General features: G+C 42.5%; 1 protein-coding gene across 1 annotated transcript in view; it reads left to right on the top strand.

Annotated features, from left to right (window-relative positions):
• LOC137317410 (eukaryotic translation initiation factor 3 subunit H) overlaps positions 1–19050 on the top strand; it is a 160282-nt gene that overhangs the window by 115043 nt on the left and 26189 nt on the right. Inside the window, exons 4-5 of the mRNA XM_067980763.1 lie at positions 2002–2101; positions 17656–17805. Of these exons, the coding sequence (XP_067836864.1) occupies positions 2002–2101; positions 17656–17805 (250 nt within the window). The remainder of the gene's footprint in view (positions 1–2001; positions 2102–17655; positions 17806–19050) is intronic.

The following is a 19050-nucleotide window of genomic DNA, read 5'->3' as shown; positions in this document are numbered from 1 at the left end:
CAGAGCCCTGATGTGTACATTCTGGAATGCTGAAGTTGCTGCTTCATTTTTTTTCATTCCTCTTCCCCCTTGTTGATGGCGGGTGGAACGGGACCAGATGTCTAACAAAAACTGATTGCTTGAGTCTGGCTCAGTACGTGACCTTACAGTTATGACACATTTTGCCAGATTTCGCCTCTGACAGGCGCTAACAAAACGTAGACTGTTCCTAGCACAAAGATTTTCTTCTTTCTGCCCATTTAGTGGTGTTTCCTTTACTCACTAAACCAGATGTTCTGTGCAGTATCATAGCTGTAGGTAAAACATCTTTATTGCCTTCCCCAAGCTCACTATTTGCCATAGCTGGCAGGCTGTTACAAAGTTTCCAACCGAGAAGTAAATGTTACATCCTGAATATCTGTCAGAAAAAATACTAATGAACACGATTAATCTTTGGGCAGCACAAAAATTGTTTCAGTATGTTAACAATCGGATTACAGTAGAAAAGCTGTTAAAATATACTTTATTCGTTGGAAATTCTATGTCATTTTTTTAACATTCCCTCCTGAATTTTCCACTTGTATCAAATTTTCTGTTCTACGTCTTTACTTGTACGGAGGAGTTTGTTTTGAATTTCTCTTTCTGTTCCTTTTTCCATTTATTTGAAAATACTTTTGCATGGTTACTCCAAGTTTAGCAAATATAATCCATGTGGAAATAAAAGCTGTGTACTGTGAAAATTTTATAATAGATCTGTTGATAAACCCAACTCCATTTTATTAGAAAGCACAGTAACAGATTTGATCTCCAAGGATGAAACTAGATTACATTTAAATGAATTGATAATAAGCCCAAGGTAAATAGTCTCCACTGTATGCATATAGATTTTACAATTTTCAGATTAGTTATTTCATGCAGGCGTTCATGGGTTAAATCTATACATAGTGCAGTGGTAGAGTGCATTGATATGCCAGTGCAGTTTGCCATGGAACAATAGGAGCAGCAATTTCCCACACAGTTCATTTTTTGAGTAAATACCAAGGTAGTGAAATGGAGAGTAAGTTGCCACAGATTGTCCTTTAATACCTCCCTGTAGGTCATCTGTCCACTCTTCCTATCCAGAAAATGGTGCATAATGCTGATGAGACTGAAGTCAAATTCGTCACTTGGAAGATAATTGTGCATGATATATTCCTTGTGAATTTTTGGTAGTGCTGAGAAATGGAACACTTTTTTCCACATTTTTGGGCACTATGTCATCTTCAAATATTCCCAGGTCTGAATGATTTAATATGATTAAATATAATGTAACGCTCACTTTACTCTGCCCCAAAAATGTGCCATACACTGTCCTCAGAAGAACACTAGTGTGTTTTCCATTTTCCCCACCACACATAGATACTTGAGAATTAGGTTCTCTTTGCCATCTCATACTTTTACTCCCAAATGCAGATTTTTTTTTTCGATGCATTTCAATTCATAATTCCAGGGAATTTCTGGAGTTTGACCTTATCTGACCAGGAATATAAAATATAACCCGTAAATATTTAGTATTCTATCAGTAAGCCAAAACAGCTTGCTCCATCAGTGCAAGAGCTAAGAGCTCTCAATATGGATGGAAGTTTATTTTTTCCCACCAAGCATAGGGGAATCACTGTAGCAAGGGATAACTTCCTTATGTGCACCTGCAGGTCCACAGAAAAATGATGGACACCTGCATCTTCTCCTTTGTATGTGATATCAAATATAATATTAACTGCTCTATTCAGTGCACACTGTAGAAATCAGTTTTAGATGCCACTCCAAATGCCTGTAAAAATCCTCTCACCTATAATACAGGGTCACCCTAGTTCTTTTTTCATATATTTATGTTTGCCGGGTCTCCCATAAGTAGAAGACCTAATCTAACTGGCACATCAGTGGTAACCTTTCTGCAGTAGAATGGCATGGATGATTCTTTATTTCTTTGTTGAATGTGCGTGCTTTTAAGAATTAACTTACCCTCTCTCTCAATGTTTCCAGATCCCATTAAAACTGCGCAGGGCTCTCTTTCGCTGAAGGCATACAGATTGACTCCAAAATTAATGGAAGTTTGTAAGGAAAAAGATTTCACTCCTGAAGGGTAAGATTGTCCACAGAGAAAAGTTAAAGTAAACTTGCCATTGCCCAAAACTTAGCACTGAATCAAAATCCATTTAACTGGCTATTCTGGAACTACCCTTTTACACAGCATTTAAGTTAATTCAGATATTGCAGCCAGAATTGATCAGTGACATAATGCAAAAAGTAAAGGCCCATGGGATCCAAGGGAATGTGGCAAATTGGATCCAAAATTGGCTCTGTGGCAGGAAGCAAAGGGTAATGGTCGACGGGTGTTTTTGCGACAGGAAGGCTGTTTCCAGTGGGGTGCCACAGGGCTCGGTACTAGGTCCTTTGTTTTTTGTGATATACATTAACGATTTGGACTTAAACGTAGGGGGCATGATTAAGAAATTTGCGGATGACACAAAGATAGGCCGTGTGGTTGATAGTGAGGAGGAAAGCTTTAGCCTGCAGGAAGCTATCAATGGACTGGTCAGATAGGCAGAAAAGTGGCAAATGGAGTTCAATCCAGAGAAATGTGAGGTAATGCATTTGGGGAGAGCAAACAAGGCAAGGGAATACACAACAAATGGGAGGATACTGAGAGGTGTAGAGGAAGTGAGGACCTTGGAGTGCATGTCCACAGATCCCTAAAGATCACAGGACAGGTAGTTAAGAAGGCATATGGAATGCTTTCCTTTATTAGCTGAGGCATAGAATATAAAAGCAGAGATGTTATAAAACACTAGTTAGGCCACAGCTTGAGTACTACATACAGTTCTGGTCACCACATTACAGGAAGGATGTAGTTGCACTAGAGAGGGTGCAGAGGAGATTTACGAGGATGTTGCCAGGACTGGAGAATTTTAGCTACAATGACAGATTGGATAGACTGGGGTTGTTTTCCCTGGAACAGAGGAGGCTGAGGGGTGATTTAATTGAGGTGTACAAAATGATGAGGGGCCTAGAGAGAGTGGATAGGAAGGACCCTTTCCCTTAGCGGAGGGGTCAATAACCAGGGGGCATAGATTTAAAGTGATTGGGAGAAGGATTAGAGCAGAAATGAGAATTTATTTCACCCAGAGGGTGGGGGTCTGGAGCTCACTGCCTGAGAGGGTGGTAGAGGCAGAAACCCTCAACTCATTAAAAAAAAATACCTGGATGTGCACCTGAAGAGCCATGTGACCTGCAGGGCTAGGGACCAAATACGGGAAAGTGGGATTAGGCTGGATGGCTTGTTTCTCAACCGGCGCAACATGATGGGCTGAATGGCCTCCTTCTGTGCCGTAAATTTTCTATGATTCTAATTTGTTTGTGTTGACTATTTTAAAAGTGGTTTTATGAAACATATTCTATTGTATTGAAAAGCCTATGATCTCTCTAGATATGTGTGCTTTAGTTTTGTTATCTGCTTTCTTCTGGTTTGAGCTGCTTTTGTTTTTTTCTGCAAACCACAGCAGTTTTGAATAGCATTAGATCATAAACATTAAACAACTTAAATACTATAGTGATTTGGACATTCACACATGTGTATCCAGTTCTCTATTTTCTTAACGCATGCCAAACTTACAAATGTCACCATAACTTGTATCACCTGAGTATTCAATGTACATATCAGGATTTTGGAAATAATTAAACAGTTCATATTAACCACTGTTGTCAATCCTCCTGAAACACTACAATAGACTAGATTAAATCATTAATAGACATACCACCCTTATGTAATTACACCCCAGTCTGCACATTGTTGAAAGACTTATGCGTTACAGCTAAGCTTTGAGCCACGGAAACCTGTGCCAAAAAGGCATTGTTACCAAAAAAAACTTTTCTTGCCTAAGTTGCTCACATTTAAATAATATGTCTTAACTTGCATTTCTTTCATCAGAATATATGATATTGCCATTATACCGCAAACATTGCAATTTAAAATTAATTACTGTTAAAAAAAAAAAGAGTGTGGAACCATTTCTGCTACCTCACTGGGTCTAGTGCATCTAACTTGACAGGCTGACCATACTGCAATAGTGCAGTGCCATCCTGTTCGCTTTAAGCAGCTTCTCACACAGTCAATGATTCAGTGACTGTTTCATTTGCAGCTGATCTAAAGAGAAAAGCTGTACCTGCTGGATTTGGAATATGTTATTATATGTGAATTGAGATATTATATAAAATATAATGAGTTAAAAGTACATTATACTCAAAAGCACACTGCACTTTTAAATAACATTTATTTGTAGACAATTGCTAAAACTAATAATGAATTTTTACAAAATCATTCTTGTTGCGTTCGATATTTCAATCAAAAGCAGGATATGTTAATACATCAGCTGCAATCAACCAGTATTGCATTAGTGCACTCATAAATCTCTTCTTAATCTTAATAGCACAAGAGCAGAATTCACAAATTAAATTTGTCTTTATCAAAACTCTTATGGTTAATCCTGATCAAATTGAAGGATGTTGCATACACAACTGCATCACAAAAGAGTGCCTCACAGATGCAAGTACACTGCTCAATTCATCCAAGCTTTTTTGACTGAATACTTCCTTCCTGAAACTGCTTAATTTGATGTTTGGTTAAGTACTTGACACATTTGTCTGGTCTCATCAAGCATGAGTATGGAACTGGTGTAAGAGTTTCTAAATGTTTAACAGTGTTACAAGCTGTGAAGCCTGGGGAAGGAATACAACTGAAATAGGAATAGGTTCTGTTTCACCATTACATTGGTTACGTTTGAGGTACAAAATAGTTGCCTACTAGCACTTAATTTACAAGACAAAATTAGAACTAGTTTCTTTATGCTTGCCAGGTCCAAATGATTAACATTTTTTATTTCAACATATGCATAGTTTTAATGCCACCAACTTTGTAATATGATTGGATCAGAATTATGGGCTATCTAAAAGCTCTGAATTGAATTTGGTGTGGTTTTTAAATTGGGTGGTATTTTTACTTGAGTAATCAAGTAGATTCTACTGTTCAGGTTCCAAAACTTTTGGGGCGGTATACTCTTCTTTCTGTATTGTGCAGAAATGTTACAACAGAGTGGACGCATATAGAATTTTACAGCACAGAAGCTGGCCTATGCCAGTGTTTATGCATCTCTGCTAATCGCCTCAACCATTCTATGTGGTAGTGAGTTCCACATTCTTATCACTCTGAGTAAAGAGTTTCTCCTGAATTCCTTATTAGATTTATTAGTGAGTATCTTGTATTTATGGCCCCTAGTTTTGAACTCTCCCACAAGTGGAAACATCCTTTCTACATCTATCGTATCAAACCCCTTAATAATTTTAAAGACCTCTATTAGGTCACCTCTCAGTCTTTTTTCTAAAGAAAGGAGCCCCAGCCTGTTCACTCTTTCCTGATAGTTCTGGTATCATCCATGTAATTCATTTTTGCACTTTCTCCGGTGCTTCTATCTCCTTTTTGTAATATGGAGACCAGAACTGTGCACAGTACTGCAAGTGTGGTCTAACCAAACTTCTATATAAGTTTAACATAACTTCTCTGCTTTTGAATTGCATAGACACTTTTAAAGTTTAATTAGCATTCATTAGGGGTATAAAATGAAAGGCAGAGATCAGTTGGCCAGTGATAGCAACATTTGGACATAGTTGATAGAATGATTATACACAATTAGATTTACTTGAACAATTCCAGGGATGAGGGATTTCAGTTACGTGGATAGACTGGAGAAGCTGGGATTGTTCTCCTGGGAACAGAGAAGGTAGAGAGGATATTTGATAGAGGTATTCAAAATCATGAAGGGTCTAGACAGATTAGATAGAGAGAAACTGTTCCCATTGTTGGAAGAACCAGAGGGCATAGATTTAAGGTGATTGGCAAAAGAACCAAAGGTGACACGAAAACCTTTTTTACACAGCGAGTGGTTGGGATCTGGAATGCACTGCCCAAGGGAGTGGTGGAGGCAGATTCAATCATGGCCTTCAAAAGGGAACTGGATAAGCACTTGAAATGAAAAGATGTGCAGGGCTACAGGGATAGGGCGGAGGAGTGGAACTAGCTGGATTGCTCGTGCATAGAGCCAGCGTGGACTTGATGGGCCGAATGGCCCCCTTTCATGCTGTAACCTTTCTATGATTAAATGCACAAAGTAGAACTGACAAAGGAGCATTGAAGAGATTCTGTCACCCAGTTAATAATTTTGATATGTAGGGAGAACAAAATACTTCTCAACAAGAAAAAGGAAGACTGGTGGAAGGAAGTAAACAGATATTCACAATTTTCTGGGGTCCAACTGGACCACCTAAAGTTGCTATGATCAAACAAAATGACAAAACTGTGTTAAGTGGAATGTGTGAGGAATAAAAATAAAATGGGCACTCTGTATGACCATTCAAATGGTCACTTAAACAGCCAGTTGCGTAACTTAAACGCCTCAATGCATCATGGGACAGAAGTTTTAAACCAGATGTTCTATAGCGTGAGTAAGCCTGGACACTGAGGTGAGGAAGGGAAAGGCTGAGAGAAGGTGACAGGAAGAGGGAAAGGCCGAGAGAAGGTGACAGAAAGAGGAAAGGAAGCCAGATGATGCAGTCAGGACTGAAACTAGTCAACTCCTTTGGTCTGGAATGTGAGGAATTAGTTGACCATCAGCCGTATGAAGGAAACAGAGGATTGGTAGACACTGTGTGGACCACAGCTCCATAGGGAAGAGGTGGGGAGGACAGTGAGCATAGGAGGAGACGGGTGTTAGTAGTGGAAGACTCCATAATCAGGCAGGTATATCTGTGGATGCGAATTGCAATCCAAAACAGCCTGTTGCCCTCCTGATGCCAGAGTGAAGTCAAGGAACAAGTGGAAATAGTTTTGAGAGTTGGATGGAACAGACAGTAGTCATATCCAATGTGGGGACTAGCAATGTGATAAGACTAAAGAAGGGATTTTGCTCAAGGAGTATTGGGAGTTTGGAAGAAATCCATAAAGCAAGACCTCAAGATTAGTAAACTTGGGAATACTGTCTGCGTCATACCTTGGATCAGATAAACAGAGGAAGATTAGGCAGCTAAATGCATGATATAGAAATTGTGATGTAGGAGGGAGGGTTTCAAATTTGTGGGGTATTGGGCCACTTCTGGAAAAGGAGGTGGCTGTAAAGGAGGGACAGACTCCATTTGAACGAAACTGGCAATATCCTGGCATCAAGAATAGTGCTGTGAGTGAGAGTTTAAACTAATAAACTTGTTGGAAGGTGAGAGACCTAACTCAGACTTAAAAATAAGCACAGTGAAGGGGCAAAATGATATAAATAGTAAGCTGTGGGGGGGGTGGGGGGGCGTAAAAAGAGGCTTACCTTAAGGTAGAGAGAGAGCTTAAGAAGGAGGATGTTGAAAGAAAGAAGGGGAAAAGAAAGTAACAGGTAATGATCATAATTGGGTCAGGGTTGCAGTGTTTTTTAATGTGAATGTGAAAAGCATGAGAAATAATTGGAGAACTAGAAGCACTAAATAAAATGGAGGGAAATCATATTGTAGCCTTGGCGGAAACTTGGCTGTAGTCAGGGTGAGACTGTGAACTAACTGTTCCCGGCTTTAAGGTTTTCAGGAGAGCTAGATAAGGGAATAGGATTAGCCTTCTTAATTAAAGCCTCATTTACATTTGTAGAAAGGAGAGTTTTTATTGATGGTACTCTGACAGATTCTGTCTGAGTTGAGTTGAGAAATAATTAAGGGATATGTTGCCATATTGAGAATATACTATAGACCACCAATTAGTAGGACAGATATGGAATATGAGATTTGTAGGCTGTTTAGAGAGGTTTGCAGTAGTAACAGAGTTGTAATAAAGGGGGGCTTTAACTGTCCTAAGGTAGACTGGGATAAGACAAAAGTTTGTGGTCAAATTGGGGAAATTTCCTTAATTAGCATGTTGCACGTCCAACAAGGATGGATACAGTGCCGGATCTGGTTCTGAGTAACACAGCAGGGCAAACAAGTGACCTGAAGTTAGGGGAACTCTTAGGAAGTAGTGACCATAACCTAATTACATTCATAGTTATAAATAAAAAGAGGATTCAAAAATAAAGGTGTTAGACTGGAAATTGCCTAATTTCAATGGATTGAAAAAGAAACCAGCCCAGATTGGTTGTAAAGAATAGCAGACCATATAGCAGTGAGAGATGTTTAAATATGAAATTAATAATTTACAAATTAAAAACACTCCAACTGGGATTAAAAAAGGTGCATCAAAGGCTGGAATTCTGTGAATAAATCTAGAGATTAGACCAATAGTGAAATTTTAAAAAGAAACATATGATTAAATGTAAGGAGTGTAATAGAGGAAAACTGAGAAATATAAAAAGTATGGACTGGAAGCAAAAGGGAGAGATTAGAAAAGCTAAGAGAAAACATGAAAAGATTCTGAGTCACAAAGGAAATAACAATAGCTTTTATAAGCATATAGGTAAAAGGATAATCAAAGAAAGGTTGGAGATGAAGTGGGCCCTCCGATACGTGAGAGTGAGGGAATGACATGCTTAATAAATATTTTGCCTCAGTTTTTACAGAAGAAGGTGAAAGTTACTATAGGAGTACCTAAAGAGGATGTGGAGGGGTGACTAATGGAGATAAATTTTCAAAAGTAAACTGCATTTAAAAAAAAAGTTTATGGGATTAAAGGTACAAAATTCACCAGGCTGTGTTGCCATGCATCCCAGAATACTGAAGGAAGTTGAAGAGGAGGCAGCAAAGGCAGTAATCATAATTTTCCCAAAGTATTTGAAAATGGGAATTGTGCCAAGGAACTAGAGAACTTGGGTATCTAGGGTAGTTATAAGGACATGGACTAATTAGGGGCTAATCTGTGGATTTGTAAACAGTAGGTTTTCTTGACAAATTTAATTGAATTTTTCAAAGAAATCACAAGTGTATTGGTAAAGGAAATGTAATGGATATAGATTTTTTTTTCCAGAAAGCATTTGATAAGGTGCCATGTAAGAGACTTGGTATGAAGATTAAAGGAATACAATATTAAAGAGAATGTAGCTGTATAACTAAGCGAGGTATTGAATATAAAAGCAAGGAAGGGATGTTCAGTATATACACTATGTTGGTTAGGCCACAGTTGGAGTATTGTATGGAGTTCTGGGCAACCCATACATAGTTATAGGAAGGATATTAGAACCATGGAAAGAGTACAAATATTTTCTAGAATGATACCATGAATAAGAGGCTATAATTATGAACAAAAGCTTAATAAACTGGGGCTTTTTACACTGGAACAGAGAAGGCCAAGGGTGGGAGCTAATAAAAGTTTTCAAAATGATGAGAGGTTTTGAGAGGATATACAATGGAGATTATTTCTACTGGTTGGGGAGTCGATAACGAGAACATAGACTCAAATTATACTGGAACAATAAAGGGGAAGTTAAAAGAATCGTTACCAGAACTGTTATTAGAATATGTGCGTGTTGAAAGGTTTGAAGTCTTGCATCTACTTTTTACACAAAAGTACTTAGGCTAGGAAGCCTCTCTGAATTATGTGGGACAATATGTGTTTTTTTCCGTGGAGGGAGCGCTGATGTTTTCATAGCTCACACGGGACCTCTAGTGTTTGAACCTTGGTAGTGTTGCAGTTTAATATTGAGTAAACTTGTATATTTTGTTAGGCCTATATGGCGTAGGCCACAGCACCAAAATACACGTAATTCAGTATTTGCAACTGAATGAAGTGAAATAACTTTTGTCATCAGATGAGTGATCCACACACGTGGAACCATCTGTTATGGTTTTTGGATGTTCTAAATAGCTTCCTAAATTGAGGTCGTGGACCATCAGAATCTGGAAATGGATGCAAGTATGAAATAAAATACAGCTTCTTTCTACGTGGCTGTAAATCTATCTTGACTTGGTAGAACCAAAGTGGGTTTTCGCTTTTGTAGAAAGCTTTTTTGACACATGCATATCTCAAGGTATGGGATGTCAGTAATGGGAAATGGAACGTTTTTTCAGCACCCAGCACGCTGGAAGCTGGCTGCAAGGTAGATGTGCCTTTATCTCAACTGTAAAAGAGTACACTCTTTCACATTCTATGACCTTTTTCTTCCCGTTTTTCTCACTCTATCCCTCCTTCCCTGAAGGTGGCAATTCATTGGCACTTTCCCAAGTGGATGTTTTCCATGCAAGCTCACACTCGGACCTCGGGCAATTTGACAGCAGAACCCAACCTTGTCCTGAACCAGTGTTCTCACACATATTGCCCAATTTGCTACTTATGCTGATTTATGGGCAGTTTTGTCCACCTACTTGCAAATGGGTTTAGGGTGGCCAGATCTACTTGTATGAATCCTTACAACTGGCAGGAACTGGGTCCCGGCTGTAGTGCTGAAGTATTGTGCTCCAGAACTAGCCGCGCTTCTAGCCAAACCGTTCCAGTACAAGTACAACACTGGAATCTACCCGACAACGTGGAAAATTGCCCAATTATGTCCTGTCCACAAAAAACAGGACAAATCCAATCCAGCCAATTACCGCCCCATCAGTCTACTCAATCATCAGCAAAGTGATGGAAGGTGTCGTCGACAGTGCTATCAAACAGCACTTACTCACCAATAACCTGCTCACTGATGCTCAGTTTGGGTTCTGCCAGGACCTCATTACAGCCTTGGACCAAACATGGACAGAAGAGCTGAATTGCAGAGGTGAGGTGAGAGTGACTGCCCTTGGCATCAAGGGCAGCATTTGATCGAGTGTGGCACCAAGGGGCCCTAGTAAAATTGAAGTCAATGGGAATTGTGGAAAACTCTCCAGTGGCTGGTGTCATATCTAGCACCAAGGAAGATGGTAGTGGTTGTTGGAGGCCAATCATCTGAGCCCCAGGACATTGCTGCAGGAATTCCTCAGGGCAGTGTCCTAGGCCCAACCATCTTCAGCTGCTTCATCAATGACCTTCCCTCCATCATAAGGTCAGAAATGGGGATGTTCACTGATGATTGCACAGTGTTCAGTTCCATTTGCAACCCCTCAGGTAATGAAGCAGTCCGTGCCCGCGAGCAGCAAGACGTGGGCAACATCCAAGCTTGGGCTGATAAGTGGCAAGTAACATTCACGCCAGACAAGTGCCAGGCAATGACCATCTCCAACAAGAGAGAGTCTAACCACCTCCCCTTCACATTCAACGGCATTATCATCGCCGAATCCCCCACCATCAACGTCCTGGGGGTCACCATTGACCAGAAACTTAACTGGACCAGCCGCATAAATACTGTGGCTACAAGAGCAGGTCAGAGGCTGGGTATTCTGCGGCAAGTGACTCACCTCCTGACTCCCCAAAGCCGTTCCACCATCTACAAGGCACAAGTCAGGAGTGTGATGGAATACTCTCCACTTGCCTGGATGAGTGCAGCTCCAACAACACCCAAGAAGCTTGACGCCATCTAGGACAAAGCAGCCCACTAGATTGGCACCCCATCCACCTTCTTAAACATTTACTCCCTTCACCACCAGCGCACCGTGGCTGCGGTGTGTACTATCCACAGGATGCACTGCAGCAACTCGCCAAGGCTTCTTCAACAGCACTTCCCAAACCTGCGACCTCTACCACCTAGAAGGACATGGGCAGCAGGCACATGGGAACAACACCACCTGCACGTTCCCCTCCAAGTTACACACCATCCCGACTTGGAAATATATCGCCGTTCCTTCGTCGACCCTGGGTCAAAATCCTGGATCTCCCTTCGTAACAGCACTGTGGGAGAACCTTCACCACACGGACTGCAGTGGTTCAAGAAGGCGGCTCATCACCCCCTCGAGGGCAATTAGGGATGGGCAATAAATGCTGGCCTTGCCAGCGACACTCGCATCCCATGAACGAATTTTAAAAAAAGGAAGAGTGTGGATAAAGGTGATCCAGTGGATGTGGTGTATTTGGATTTCCAGAGGGCTTTTAACAAGGTGGCACATCAAAGGCTACTACACAAAATAAGAGCTCATGGTGTAGGGACTAACATATTAGCATGGATAAAGGATTGGTTAGCTAACAGGAAACAGTAGGCATAAATGGGTCATTTTCAGGTTGGCAAGATGTAACAAGTGGAGTGCCAAAGGGATCAGTGCTTGGGCCTCAATTATTTACAATCTATATCAATGACTTGGATGAAGGGACCGAATGTGTGGTTGCTAAATTTGCTGATGACACAAAGGTAGTTGGGAAAGTATGTTGTGAAGAGGACATAAGGGGCCTGATATTACCATGGCGGCGGTGGGGGGGCGAGCGCCCGGTGAAATTAGTCTGCCCCGCGCGCAATCGCAGGCTGATTGGATCCACGTGCCTCTTGTTCCGGGTTCTGACCTGCGCGGTGGGCGGACTGCGCATGCGCAGTAAGGTCTGTCAGCTGGAGAAGCTCTATTTAAAGGGGCAGTCCTCCACTGACTGATGCTGCAAGAAATAGGAAAAATTACAGCATGGAGCAGCCCAGGGGGAAGGCTGCTCCCAGATTAATGATGCCTCACTCCAGCTCTTATTGGATGGGGTGAGGAGGAGGGGGAGGACAGAGATATCCCCCCCCCCCTGGTGGGCAGGAGGAAGCGGCCTGCCTCTGCCACCAAGAAGGCCTGGCTTGAGGTGGCAGAGGAGGTCACCTGCACCACCAACATATCGCGCACCTGCATACAGTGCAGGAGGCGCTGCAATGACCTAAGTAGGTCAGCCAAAGTGAGTACACTTACTCATTCCCCTACGCTCCATCTGCCACATCGCCGTCCCCACCCCACATCTCCTTCTGCACAGCCAACACTACTCTGTCACATCACTCCTCACACCCACTCAAACCTCATCCTCATCTTACCTGTACTTACTCACCTCGCCAGTACTCATCCCGCCACTACCACTCAACCCAATCCTCATACAGTCTCATGGCTTGTATCTGATACTCACCCTCTCATGCATCTCTTTCACGGTCAGCCTCACTCAACCTGCCACTTCCTGTGCTGCAGCCACAGGGCATGCATCACATATGTGCAGTAGGCAGCGTAAGGCAAACGTGTCGTGAGCATGAAGGTGGATGCATAAGGGTGTTTGAGGGTTTGTCATGGTTTTTCCTTATATTTAATTTCTGAGCAACTCACATTACATATTGGCACCACTACTGTCACATCTTTGCTAATCTTGTCTGGTTTGTGCAATAATGCCCTTCCTGAGGATCACAATGAAGACCCACAACTGATGCCACCCATTGTGTCACTGCAGAGTGGGTGTAGGTGTATTTGCAGGGCTCTTTTGTGCAGACGACTGAGAGACGTCGGCGATGTCCCCGGTGGCATCCTGGAAGGATGCGGAGGAGAAGTTGTTGAGGGCAGTGGTGACTTTGACAGCGACGGGTAAGAAGATGGTGCTCGGGCAGCCGGGAGCAGCTCGGCATGAAGGAGGCTGCAGATGTCCACGACTACATGTCGAGTGACTCTGAGCCTCCGTATGCACTGCTGCTCAGAGAGGTCCAGGAAGCTGAGCCTCGGTCTGTGGACCCTGTGACGAGGGTAGTGCCCTCTGCGACACATCTCTCTCTGGTTGCCCTCCCTCCTGTTGTGCAGGTGGATGTGTCACAGCACTGTGTTGTGGAGCTCCACGTGTCAGAGGTAGATGGCGTGGCTGGTGATGCTGCTCACCCTTCGAGGAGGTCATGACTGCAGCTACGGCGCCCCCCATCCGGAAGATGTATGTCCGAGGGTGTCCGCAAGGTAGGTAAATGTGTCTGGACACCGGGGTAAGTGTGCAAGTAGGTGAATTTTGTTGTTAGGAGGAGGGTGGTGGAGGCCAAACTTTGTCCAAAGTGACAGAGTGGCCTCCTGCAATGAGTGAGGGTCTCCCCACCTCCCCCACTTGTCAAATGGACCTTTGCAGCTGCCACAGGCTGATGGCTGCAACACGTCCATTTGAACTGGAAGTGTTTCCCCCAGTACGGGAAACAGTCCCAGTTGTTTGCAAAATCCCAACCCTCCTAAAATATCACGTTAATCAGGTCTGTAAACGACCTGAAATACCTAGATAAATACCTTAAGTGGCACCCTGCCGTCTTTAATTGCCGGCGGGAGTCCCACATGCGGGGGCTGCGCGCGCATGTCAGCGTGTCAGTGGGGAACCCGGAAATGGGGCGGGTTGGAGCCGGGCTCGCGACCTGCCCCGGGAATCCCCGATTTTCGTATCCCCCCTGCCAGGAACGCACCCGATCGCGGGTGCTAAAATAGAGCCCAAGGAGTCTGCAAAGGGATATAGATAGGTTAAGTGAGTGGGCAAAAATTTGGCAGATGGAGTATAATGTCGGAAAATGTGAACTTGTCCACTTTGGCAGGAGGAATAGAAAAGCAGTATATTTAAATGGAGAGAGATTGCAGAACTCTGAGGTACAGAGGGATCTGGGTGTCCTAGTACATGAATCACAAATAGTTAGTATGTAGGTATAGCAAGCGATTAGGAAGGCAAATGGAGTGTTGTCATTTATTGCAAAGGAATAGAATATAAAAGTAGAGCTGTTTTGCTGCAGTTGTACAGGGCATTGGTGAGACCACATCTAGGATACTGTGTGCAGTTTTGGTCTCCTTATTTAAGAAAGGACATAATTGCTTTGGAGGCAGTTCAGAGAAGGTTCACTCGAATGATTCATGGGATGAGGGGGTTATCTTGTGAGGAAAGGTTGGACAAGTTGGGCCTGTATACACTGGAGTTTAGAAGAATGAGAGGTGATCTTATTGGAACATATCGGATCCTGAGAGAACTAGAAGGAGTAGATGCTGTGAGGATGTTTCCCCTTGTGGGAGAGACTAGAACTTAGGGGCCACAGTTTAAAAATAAGAGATCTCTCATTTGAGACTGAGATGAGGAGAATTTTTTTTCTCTGAGGGTCGTGAGTCTGTGGAACTCCCTTCCCCAGAGAGCAGTGGAGGCAGGGTCATTGAATATTTTTAAGGCTGAGTTAGATGGATTCCTGATTAACAAGGGAGTCGAAGGTTATACTAGGTCGATGGGAAATTAGGGTTGAGGTCACAATCAGATCAGCCATGATCTTATCAAATGGCAGAGCAGGCTCGAGGGGCCGAATGGCCTACGCCTGCTCTTAATTCGTATTTTTGTACGTTTGTCTGGAGACCTTTATCCCACCAATTTTGAGTTGAAAGGTCAGTATGACAACCCACAGGGCCACCCTGTCCTCTGCATGTAATTTTCACACTCTTTTGTAACTCCCAGATGGACTTTATTAATTGGGATATATATAAGTTAAAGGGGCTAAACTTTGATCCAGCAAACTGATGACTCAAGACACCATGGCCAGGATTTTGACCTGGAGCTGGGAAGGGTTTTGGGGGGGCGGGGGCGGTGGAGGGGCAATCGCGGATGGGAAACCCGGAAGTACGGGTCGCCAGGATGTTTGTACGATTTTGACCAAAAGATGTTTTTTTTTGTCTGTTTCCCGCCCGACAGGCCGGCCTGATTGACAGGCTGGCCTCAGTCGGATGGGAGCAGAGCGAGGAAGAGGATGGGAAAAGGTAAGCATTCAGGTAAGTCTTAGTTTGTGTGGGGGAGGGGGCAGAGAAGGAGGAGGTCAGTTGCTGGGGAGTCAGTTGTGGGCGGGTGGGGTGGGGGGAGGTCAGTTATGATGGGGGTGGGGGGAGGTCAGTTATGATGGGGGTGGGGGGCGGCGATCAGGTGCCAGTCACCAAGGGAAGGGTGTTGGGATCAGGGGTCCATGATCGTTGTGGGGGGAGGGGTGGTCAGGATCGAGGGTCCACGATCATTGTGGGAGGGTCCGTGATCATTGTGAGGGTCGCTGTGGTTAGGCTTGTTGGGCCTGGGGGAGGCACTCCTGCTCTTCCGGGCCCACAAGCTGTGCTAGAAAGGTACTTACCTGTAGTTTCAGGCCATCTTGCCTCCTCTCACGCGGTGTGAAGGAGAAAGCCCGGGAATCCCAGCCCCCAGGGGGTTGAAATCGGAAAACCTTTCAAAATGGAGGCCTGCAGTCTCCTTGAAAGGTTTTAGTGACCAACCTGCCTCCTGAGAGCGGCTTGGTCTCCCGCCCCCGTGAAAACCGGAAATGAGCCGGGTCTGAAATTGTTGCAATTTTTAATCTCCCCGCCCCCAACCCACCCATTTTTCCCAGTTAAAATCCTACCGCATAGTTCAATGCAGTGCAAGGTCCTAATAGCAGAAGATTTTGCCATTTTGATGATATAGTTTTGCATTGTTCACTGAAGCTTTAGCTTTTGCTTTTTTTTCTGTCTTCTGAATGTATATATTAGGCTATTTTAGTTGCAGGATCAATTAATTTGTTCATTTGCCACCCACTGGATGGGGATACGTGTGTTGATTGATCTTGCAAATTATTTCAGTGGGTCAAAAATCTTTGTTTTATATTAACTGGCACATTTCCTGCAGTGTTGCTCATGGTATTAACAACAGGTGCAGGATACCATATACTGCACAATCTATTATTCTGTTACTAAAGTAAAACTTTTTTTAAAAAAAAGTCTATTTGCTATAAGCATCCTGAGGTAAATTGCAGGTTGATTTTTGAGGGAGGTTTGCAAATTCATAGGTGATTGTACATTTCTGGCTTACGGTTAGAAGAAACCAGCATAAAATGACTGGTTTTCTTTGACACTTTGGAGTGTGACTTTTGAAGTGTGATGGATGTTCTCAAAACTTTCCACGGGTAGATTTTTTTTTTAGCATTCTAACATTGTTTTGCATGTAACTTGCAAGTTAAAGAATGACCAAACCACTTTGTTTCTCCAACTGAAACAAATCTCATCAAAATGAGTTTTTAAAAATAGCTTTATATGGACTTCATGGAGATGAAATAAGCAGAACATTTTGCCTATCGATGGTATATTCAGCCATTCATTGAGTCATTAGCTACATCCTTTATTCATTTTAAACTCTGCATTGGATACTGACTACACGCTAGCAATTTTTTTTTGTCACAAATTTTCTCCCCTCTCAAAGGCATTGAATATTTGCTGGGACTCCGTGCATGTCTGTCACACTTTGGTAGCTTGCGAAAATAGCAATTCTTCTCACACAACAGGTGTCACTGAATAGTGATCAACAGTGGCAAAACTGGGTATTCCCTCCCTTTCCCTAATCCAGGTCAATTGTAGCACTCCTACTGCTGTCCTGGTTAAGATCAGGTAATTCAGCCCACAAGATCAAACCTGGAACTTAGCAAGTCTGCATAGTTCAGCTACTCACTGAATAAAGAGGCTGAGCATCTGGAGAGTTGAGAAACATTTTGAGTTGAAATACTGGTAATACAAAATCCTTAAACCGTTGAAATGTTGTAAATCTGAAACCTTGAAATGCCTTGAATAAAGAAAGATGCTAACAGTCATCCAGATCAGAGAAATATCAGAGTTGTCATTAAAACGAGTAATAATGATTACAAACCCATATAAACAAATGCAGCTGTCATTATTTTTTAAGAGTGAAATGGGTCCAAATATGTAACTTTAATACCAAAATGAGCCCGTTTCACTCCAAATGAGCGATGGTTGACATTTTGAGGATTAATCAGCTCCATAAGCAAATTCGAATAAGTGCCATTATTCTCAAGAATTCTCATCATGTCTCTATTTACCAACTAGAATAAAGAAGGCACTCATTACATCTGAGAACATGTTTGAAGAAGTGCCCATTATTATCAAGAATTCTCACCTCGTCAATGTGCTGCTGTGGGAACTAGAAGAAAAATCGAGTGTGGCTGAAAAACAGGAACTCCTCAATCTGGCTAGTGGGTAAGTTTGATTTCTTTAATCTAGCTGCTTTTCAAGAGTTTGTCTTTTTGTAAAATATATCTACTTTGTAAGAGTTGACATCTTATTGGTTTTCATGACAACTGTGTTGGTAGATAAGTCACCAGTCATTTAGGCTTGTTTGGCTAATGTAGTTGCTGAAGGTGAATCTGCCTTCATCGGTGTTGCTGCAGTTCTTTGACCAGTCACCACCAAGGTAATTTTTGCAGCACCAGCTCTTTGCTTAGTCAGAGGGTTTTGCAATGCACTGTTTCCTCTTTTCCTTTCCTGAAGATTTCACTTTTGCTGCAGTATGTCCCACAGGCAGTGGTTGGACTCAATTACCTCACACAAGGGACCATTCCTCATGTGTGAGTCTTGATGGTGGGCGTCAATTGGGGGGCATCACAGCCAAGTGCAATTGTGACCTCGCCCAACATCCATACACAAGGTCCAACAGGGGTGTTTAGAAAGGAATCAGGAGTGGAAACCCTGGGTGATTTTTTTTCTTTCCCTAACAGAGCAGTAGTGGCCAAATGTAGTGTCTCTACTGCCACCTGACAGCACTGAATAGGAATTAAACCTGGGGCGTGTGTTTAACACTCTTCAGTATTTTTCCAAATATCTTTTTTCCCAGTTGTTTTGGTATTTATCTCAGCACCCATGTGTTTCTTGATCACTTTTGAAATTGTGCACAGCATTATTATTTTTGCTAATATGCAATATGTCCATCCCTTTGTACTTGTATATTTTACCTGGGACCCATATACTTTGGATCCTTCTTGTACTGGAAGCAGTATTTGTGACTTTCATTAGTTATGTTTATCAGTGGATCAGCTATGTTGTTTTCACAGCATCAAATAATATTTTTTGGATTTGTTTTGCACAGTTTCCATACTTTCCAAACAAAAAGCACGTAGCCAGCGTGACCACATGAAGGTGCTCCCTCCATTCCACTCTGCATTGCTGCAAATAGTTACTGAAGCTGTATCAATCAGGGCACTTAAGAGGGCATTAAATATACAACCAAAATGGAAATATGATGAAGCATTTGAGAAAAGAGCAAGGAAATTAGATTAGAGTAGACAGCTCCCACGTGGAGCTAACACGGGCGCTTAGTTTGGACGCTCCAGCTTTATAATTGTCAAAATCAGATGGAGAGAATGAAGAAACATTTTGGATACTAGGATTTCAAAACACTGAAATATGGTTGTTTGTCCTGCAGTACCTTTTTTCATAGGCAGAATA

Source organism: Heptranchias perlo, chromosome 3, assembly GCF_035084215.1.
Source record: "Heptranchias perlo isolate sHepPer1 chromosome 3, sHepPer1.hap1, whole genome shotgun sequence".
NCBI lineage: Eukaryota > Metazoa > Chordata > Chondrichthyes > Hexanchiformes > Hexanchidae > Heptranchias > Heptranchias perlo.
This window is presented reverse-complemented; position numbering and strand designations above follow the sequence as displayed.